Source organism: Capsicum annuum, chromosome 6, assembly GCF_002878395.1.
Source record: "Capsicum annuum cultivar UCD-10X-F1 chromosome 6, UCD10Xv1.1, whole genome shotgun sequence".
Lineage (NCBI taxonomy): Eukaryota > Viridiplantae > Streptophyta > Magnoliopsida > Solanales > Solanaceae > Capsicum > Capsicum annuum.
The window spans coordinates 192,850,066-192,859,299 of NC_061116.1; the positions used below are offsets into that span (position 1 = coordinate 192,850,066).

The following is a 9,234-nucleotide window of genomic DNA, read 5'->3' on the forward strand; positions in this document are numbered from 1 at the left end:
TCGGTGTAAGTCCATTTTCTTGACATTTAACTTTAAATTCTCTAATTCTCGATCTACGATTATTTCCTTGAATAAAACCAACAACAAGACGAATTTTTTCAATATAAAGCTCAAAAAATTCAAGACCATCTTTTACAATTAAATTATATATATGACATGCACACTTAATATGAAAAATTTCAGGCAACGGCGGAGATAACTTAGATTTTAATTTTTTTATAGCAGTCTTGTTGTTAGAAGCATTATCAAAAGCAATACATAAGATTTTATTTTCGATATCATAAAATTCGACAACTTTAACGATAGACAGCAATAAAATCTCCAATATGTTTACTATCTTCATCATATAAAAAACAAGAATACTGTTTTGCATTACAAAATTATTATCCATCCAGTGACAAGTAACGGTTAAATAATCATTTTTATTTACAGCATGACCAATTTCAGAAGTTAGGGACAATCTACATTGAATATTTTTTAACAATGTTGATAAATAAAAACAATATTGTGAATGAAGTCTAAAAATATCGGCCCTGCAAGTACTTCTAGGAATACCATTAAACATAGGATTATAAATTGTCTGAATATAATGAATAAAGGCATCAGAAGAAGGTAAACTAAAAGGCAAACAACCCACAGCTACCATTTTAACTATTTCTTCCCGGTCCCTCAATTTATTATACTTCTTCGTTATCTGACCAGTTGCTGGATCCATTCTAGTTTGCGTTGGCCCACCAACATCCCCACCACCTCGTGCAATTTTTAATTCTCTTTCGTGAGCATCATTTATATGTCTCATTAACGTACCCGTACCTCCTTGTTTGCCTCCGCTTTTATGCTTATATATTTGTTGACAAATATTACATTGTACCTCAGTATCCGATATACGTTTAAAAAATTGTCATGCAATACTAGTTGTTTTATGAGGTCTTGGGGTACGGGGAGGACGGGAAGGGAGATTAACCGATTCAGATCTAACATTAGCATTTCCTACAGCGGGTGTCTCACCAATATTTTCATCATCTGTGTCTAAATTAACCGCATCTAATTCATTTTTTTCTTCTATACCGTAATTTTCTTGAGCTTCTACATAATTTATATCGTGAGCATCTACACCTATTTCTTCCTCAAAAGGTGTACCAAGCGGTACCGGAGGCGAAGACACACGGGTATATCTACTACTTGAAGTACCTCTACCGCTAGTAATTTGCTTTTTACTACCACTACTGCTTCCGGGACAAAAAATTTTAACACCTTTAGTAGCGAGGTTTCTTAATTTATCCATAGTATAAATTAAATTAAACTAAAAAGTTCAAAATACACAAATATAATAAAACTAAATATTCAACAATTAATACAATAAATAAAAATTAAACGTAAGAGATGGAACGACAATTTCAAATTTTGGAAGTATCCGAAGGTTGCGACTTTAGAAACTTCCACTCGTACTTTATAAACGCAAAATTAAAAAATTAAAATGAGCACTTTAGGAAATTAAATATATTGAATATTTGAGAATTGAGAATTGAAATTTGAGAGATAATGAGATTTGAGAGAGTGAAAAATTGTGTGAAAAATGATTTGGAGGTGTAGGGTATTTATAGAATTTTTTTTGGGATTAAAAATTTATTTTAAAAGTAAAAATATTTTTTTTTTAATTAATGGGCCCAAACTAGCCGTTTGGACCCAAAAACGGCTATATAGCAGTTGGGCTAACGGCTAGTTTGGTCCAAAATCCAAAATATATATATATATATATTAATTCGGGCTGGGCCGGTTAACCGGTGGACTTGGATTGGGGTTGGTCCGGGCCTAGTTAATCGGGTCCAAATAAAAAACAATCCGGTACCTGATACCCTAAAGTCCTTGGGCTTACCGGACTGGGTCAAACCGGGCTGGTTTGGGCCGGATCAGCCCGACCCACTTGATATCCTTAATGTTTCAGCTCTAAGTAATCTTTAAACAGAGTATGGCTCGTCCATTTATCAAACTCAACTCGTTCATTTAACACCTAAGCGTCGGTCTTATCAGGTTTCCAAATGGAACATGTTTGAGACAGATGGGTCCAAGAATAAGAGCTTTAAGACAAATAGACAATGACCCAAAATTCAATATAGTAATAGAGAACATATTTGTGTCCGTTGTTAATTTGGATCCCACATAATCTGAGCATGTCACTATGCAACAAAATAAAAGTTGCCTAAATGACCTCACATATCACCCCTAAGAATATTTCTCTGATAAATTAGAAAAATGGAACATTTGCTTCTCATATGGAGAGAGGATAAACGGAGCAACCATAATTACACTTTTTTTTTCTTTCGTTGTTTGATAATTATATTTAAATTCGATCAAATTCGAATTCATATATTATAGGCTAATTTCTAAGGCCGATTTTTCAACAGGATTTCTTATGTTTTCAAAATCTCAAACACAAAATTTTCGGTTAAAGTCGAAGCGACCCGAAACATCGTGCCACAAATCTATATTGATGATCATAATTAGAGTTTATCTAGTGCCTTCTTTGAATGTGGTGTGATTTATCTTGATAAATACTTATTCAAACTTGATGTTTTCCTATAATAATCTATTAATAAATACACATTGTGCATTTATTTGTATGATTTAGACATATATGGGTAAATTTTTACTATTTATGATTTATCTCTTCTTTTTACCTTAGTTTTGTTAAAATCTCACTCGAGGAGGAAATGTAAGAACTTATCTATAGGTTTTCCAAAGTGTACTTATTTATTCCTTTAAACTTAACAGTGTTAAATTTGACTAATATTCAAGTGGAAATTGAATGTAAATAAATTCATTTTTAAAAAAAATTTATAAGCACCATTTCAAAATATTAAAATCCGCTGAAGACATCAAATCTTTTTGGGTAAATTCAGATCTCTATTGCTTCATTTTTCTTTTCTTATATAAAAGAAAGATTCATTGATTATTTAAGTACTCTATTTTGGATGTTTAAAAAGATTTGGCACCTTTTAATTTTCATCTGTTTTTTCCACTTTCCGGAACTTATTAATAAGATAATTTAAATTTAATTTTCTTATTTATCCTTTATAAGAACGGGGAGGAGACTTTGAGCACTTTCCCCTATTGATGAGGTTGTATTAAGGATTAATTCTTAACAGATTTTTATTTGTATTGGTGATGAATGTATTAATGCAGCAAATTCAAAATGAGGTGCCATGATGTATGTTATTTGCCGATAACATATTTTTAATTCACGAGACTCGGTACGTCGACATACCCTGGAATCTAAAAAGTTTAGGTTGAGCAGGATTAAGCCGAAATATTTGGAGTGCGTGTTTAGTGAGGTGATACATGAGGCTGATGTGACAGTGAGACTTGATACTTGTGTCATTCAAAAGAAAGTTAGTTTCAAATATCTTGGGTTTATTATTCAGGCTAATAGAGAGATTGACAAGGATGTCACTACATTGTTACAGGGTGGTTGAAATTTAAGCTCGCATCTGAAGTCTTAGCTTGTATAATAAGAAGGTGTCTTCTAACTTAAAAGATAAATTTTACAGAGTGATGGTTAGACCAACTATGTTGTATGAGATGGAGCGTTAATAAGTTAAGAACTTCCACATTTAAAAGATGAAGGTGGCGAAGATGAGGGTATTATGATGGATGTGTGGATTCACTAGAAGAGATAAAGATTAGAAATGAGATTTTTTCAAGACAAAGTGGAAGTGACTCAGTGAAAGACAAGATGCGAGACGTAAAATTGAGATGTGCTCGGACATGTGATAAGGAGGTGTGGAGGCTCCATTAGCGACAAAGGATTGCCGATGGATGGATTCGGAAGAGGTAAAGGCAGATCAAAGAAATATTGGAGGAAGGTGATTAGAAAGGATATAGAGTAGTTATAGCTTATCAAGGAGATGATCCTAGATAAAGTGGTATGGAGAACGCGAGTTATGATACAAGATTAGTAGGATCGAGTGCATCCTTGCTAATAGGTAGAAATATTTTATTTATTGTTCATACTAGTAATCGCGGGCAATGCTACGCTTATAGTCTATTGTTCTTGAAGAATTAGTGATATTTGTTGTTTTAGGTAGATTAATATTATTTTATAATTGTCTTATTTCTATCAATATTCATTGTTTGTTACTACTTGTTTCTTATTTTGTTACTACTTGTTTCTTATTCTTATATTATATTTTTTTCTACTTTTCTTTCTTGAGATCGGAAACACCACTCTACCTCACTCTTAGATAATGGTACAAATTGCATATACTTTATCCTCTTCTGTCTCCATATTAAGAAAATACGTCGAATATGTTATTATTGTAAGACAATTTATAATTATATAAATATTTATAAATTTAACCAACAAATTTAAAAATTGTCACTTTAGTGTGAATTGGGCCTCAAAGAAAATTTACCATTAATAGGTGTCCGCAACAAAAATAAGAGAAGAAAAACTAAAGGCCTAAAATTAATCTCCTAAATATTCACATATTCTTTCCTTCATCAGCTGTCCAACTGTACCCAAAAAAGCCAAACAAAACTTGTCTGCCCTTCCAATTCTCCTTTCATGGCACCAATAATAACCAGAAATTAACACTATTCTCCATAAAGGGTTTCCAAAAATACAAAAAAAAATTGCTGTTGAAGAAGAATCAAGAAAAGTGATTAATTATTATTATTATTATTATTTTAAATGTCGCTAAGAATAAAAGCAGTAGTAGATAAATTTGTACAAGAATTGAAAGAAGCATTAGATGCAGATATACAAGATAGGATTATGAAAGAAAGGGAGATGCAGAGTTACATTGAAGAACGTGAACGTGAGGTTGCTGAACGTGAAGCTGCTTGGAAAGCTGAGCTCTCTCGTCGTGAGGTAAACAAATAAAATGAATTCATTATTTTTGCCCAAGTATAGTTTTTTTTTTTGAAGTTATTTTGATGATTCTTGAATTGGGTTTGAATGAAATTCTGCAAGTATGGCGAAGCTTAGAAATGGGGTCCATTATTTTTTAGAAAGTTTTAGTTATTTGAAGTTATATTGTTGATTCTTGAATTGTGTTTGAATGAGATTGTGGAAGTATGGTGAAGCTTAGAAATGGGGTCCATTATTTTTGAGAAAATTTTAGTTATTTGAAGTTATTTTGTTGATTCTTGAATTGGGTTTGAATGAAATTGTGCAAGTATGGTGAGGCTTGGAAATGGGGTCCATTATTTTTGAGAAAGTTTTAGTATTTTGAAGTTATTTTGTTGATTCTTGAATTGTGTTTGATTGAATTTCTTGAAGAATGGTGAAGCTTGGAAATGGGGTCCATTATTTTTGAGAAAATTTTAGTATTTTGAAGTCATTTTGTTGATTCTTGAATTGTGTTTGATTGAATTTCTTGAAGAATGGTGAAGCTTGGAAATGGGTTTTCTTGGGAGAAGTGATTTAGATTGATTGGAAAAGAAATCCCTTTTTTGTATGGATAGTTTAGTTTTTTTTTTCTTGGGTGGTGTTTTTGGTTTTGTGAGAAATGGAATAGATTGATTAGATGGTTCGGGCATGTGAAGTGGAGAGGTGCAGATACCAACGGGTAGGAGGTGTGAGAGGTTGGTCTTAGATGGTTCAGGCATGTGAAGAATAGATTGATTTCTGGTTTTCTGTCTTTCAAATCAATCAATCAATCAAATTTTTGCTTTATTTGGTTTCATTTCATTCACTATGGAAAATTAATTGACTGAAATACTCGGAAAGTATACTGTATACTGCTGATGGCAAGTGCATTTTTTTTTTCTGATGACCGTGGTCACGGTCAGCTTATGTGCACTTCGACTAATTTCATGGGATATCTACCACCCTGACCACCAACAGTAATAGAGAGTCTCTGTGTCCATCAAGACTAGAATAGATGGGAAGAAATCATCTAGTGTCTTTGTCTATATTGAAAACAATTGCGGTGTTTTTGCGAATACATCTTCTTTTATGAGAAGCGGAGATTTACCAGCTTATCATAAATTTCAAATTACACTAAAGAAAAGGAAGAACTTCTTGTCTTCTTATTGTTTGTAATTAAAAGTTGAAGGAACATAGTGTAGGATGAGTAGGTGTTTCTCTGTTAGATCAATGCGTATTAAAAGAGGAGAAATAGACCTAAACTCAAGAAGTTATTTTAGAAGACCTATAATCTTTCCGAACTAATGCAAACTTAGTAAGAATATAAACAAAGGAGTCACCTAGGTGGTTATACCAACTAGTTGGGACTAATGCTTAGTTCTTGTAGTACTTACATTAGGTCCAGTGTTCGTCAAAAGTCTTTGTGGCTTGTCTAGAGATGTGTATGTCAGTATTTGTAGAAGTATGAGATGAGTGAAGCTCTAGTTTTTGAGAAATCCTAACTTGCCGAAAAACACATATTACTTGCCAGCACTAAATAGAGTAGAATGGACACGGGGTTTTTAATCCAATCCAGCTGTTTGGGGATTGAGGCCTTGTTGATTTATTGACGATTGATTGATTGAATAGAATATATCGATTAGCTCACAATTCTTTTCATATCACGCTTAAGAAAATTCAAGAACTTTTTTTTTCTTTTGATAACTAATATTAGAGGGACATAGTGGAGGACATGTAAGATTATTGTTTTCCTTTAACTTATAAGTGGTAGATCCTTCCGTTGAATTGAATTAAATGACAAGTTTCCTCCATTGTGTTACAAAGATACTCGTTGACCTCTTCATCTCTATAGTAATGCTACCCTCCAAGGTTCCTTGGAATTTTATGTTGTTTGAAAGGTTAACGGAGCTATCTACTTCAGGGCTAGCTAGCCAGGTTTACGTTCACCTGATACAGTAGATGCATTCTTGTTACTGGCACTGGATAAGTGTAATGGTATAGATTGGATATGATGATGTACGGAAATCAATATTTGTAATGGTATTCTTGTTAATGATGCCATTAGAATATTAAATATCAAAATAAAAGTGCACTACATGCCCTTGCTTAATTTTTACTTCTGGTCAATTTGGTAACGTAGGTTATCTAGTTGACTGAGGGATTGTAACCTAATTTGTATACCAGGGTCTCAACAAGAGGCTTCGAAAATAAATTAATAGAACCTGTGTAGTCTAAGGTTGATCTTATTGGTTAAATACCAACCGGTAGGAACTTTTGCAATAATTAAAGTGTGTATAGTGAGGTTTTAGAGTTTGTGTTCACCCTGTTGCATTCAAATCTCTATGAAGGCCATGAATGGTATGTCAATTGTGGTGCACACATTATAAACCTGTGGAGTTGAAACAGAAATTATTCCTTAGTGATATTGTTTTATGGAAATTAAGTAAATCTACAGAAGTTTCATTAAGTTACTTGCATAACAAACTCAAGTAGATAGAAATGTTTCAGTAGCCTCCCATAGTTGTTCGTATCCCCTCACAAGAAATGCATATTCTGCACTTTCAGATAATGGTCTTTAGAGCTATTAGAAGCTCAAACTCCAGGACTTTCAGTGTGATGTAACTCTTAAACATGTCCTTCTCTTGCTAATGTTTATGCAACGTTTATTGGCTTTGAGTCGATCTCATAATTTACAAGATCGTTGTATTGGAGCAGTCGGACAGAAACTTTCGTGCTCCTGTCCTAAGTTCTAGCTACCCCATGTCATCCCTGTATATGCTGTTACTCATGAGATAAAGCAGGGTTGGTCATTTTCTGGATTCAAAATTTCCCCCCATATCTGTCGAGGCAGTTTAGGGATCACATCTGCCCCTTCATATTTACATGATGTAATCTTAGTTTTAACCATATTAAAGGCTTTCCCAGTATACATTTCATAAGGAAACTTGAGGTAACGCATGATACCATAATATGTGACCATGGAGCCTCCTTCAATATGTTTAAAAGAAGACTCATCCTTTGGAGCATGTTGTAGAACCTAAACTTATCTTGTAAGAAATTGATGCACTTGTTGCTGCTTTACTACCATTGAGTGCATATTGAATTGGCTATTCGGGTGTTAAAAGCTTACATGCTCGTCTTGAAAGCCACACCGTCACATGGCATATCCCTTCTGGACATGAAGACAGTTATATAAATTCTAACTGCATATTGCTTTTCAAAAATATTCTAATTGCCTATTGCATTACCGTTCACTAGTTATTCCACTACATATATATTCAAAATTAACCGCCAATCAAGGCCTTCTGGTTGGATGTGACTACATTTATAGTGGATGGATCTTTGTTTAGTAATGATTTTGTTCACCATTTTACCAGCAACCATTTCTAGAGCTTAGAAAACCATTTGTAGTCCCACATTCTGGTTGGATGTGACTATTGGAATGTTGTTTATTGTAGTTTTTTCCAGGACTCGACTTGCAAATGTAGCAATAGTATATATCAATTTTGGAATAATGAGAGTTGTGTAAATGCTGTTTTTTCTCAATTAAGGTAAGTAGCTGAATCAAATGTATTCACTGTTTTATGACAGAACTTCACATTAACTAGCTGAAACAGGGTCGATTTATTCTAGTTTAAAGTTCAATACAAAAGTGATATTAGTCAAAGAAGGAATATATGACCATTTTGCAGCGTTTTAGCATTTATATGTTTAGCTAATGTATGCGTCTCTATGATAGATAATGTTCCCTTGAGTATAGTTGTAATATGTCAGTTTTGATCCCAGGCAGAAATTGCTCGGCAAGAAGCCAGGTTAAAGATGGAGAGGGAAAACCTCGAGAAAGAGAAAAGTGTGCTAATGGGAACTGCATCGAATCAAGATAATCAAGATGGAGCTCTTGAAATAACAGTTAGTGGGGAGAAGTATCGTTGTCTGAGATTCGCAAAAGCAAAGAAATAAAAACACTAAAAGTAGGAGCAAATATCAGTGTCCTTGTGTTTGTTTATACAGCTAGTTTGCTGGATGGATGCTCATATAAAATTTTATTAAGATTTGAACTTTTGCAGCCTCTCTTACTTGGGAAAGAAAAGAAATTTAGATCTGCACCTCTTTGAAATTCATTGAAAAATATTGCTGCATTTTTTCTGTTGTGCCTCTTTGAGGCCTGAGCTTTCAAAATCAGTTCTACCAAAATTGCTCTTCCTTGGAAACCTGAAACGCCCGAGTTTATCCTAGTCTTCTCTTCCTTTGGATGTTGTCCAGACAATTCACTGGTCATCTAACTACATCCTATAAAAGATACGCGGGTGGTTCATATCTAATATAGTTTGGGTTATGGGTCCGGAGTCGATTCCAACGTGCAC

General features: G+C 33.6%; 1 protein-coding gene across 1 annotated transcript; it reads left to right on the plus strand.

The window, feature by feature from the left end:
• Nucleotides 1–4,446: 4,446 nt before the first annotated feature.
• Nucleotides 4,447–8,939, plus strand: LOC107872773. Its single transcript, XM_016719371.2, has 2 exons — nt 4,447–4,870; nt 8,657–8,939. The coding sequence occupies exons 1-2, from the start codon at nt 4,691–4,693 to the stop codon at nt 8,828–8,830; spliced, it is 354 nt and encodes a 117-aa protein (XP_016574857.1). The 5' UTR covers nt 4,447–4,690; the 3' UTR covers nt 8,831–8,939.
• Nucleotides 8,940–9,234: the final 295 nt, after the last annotated feature.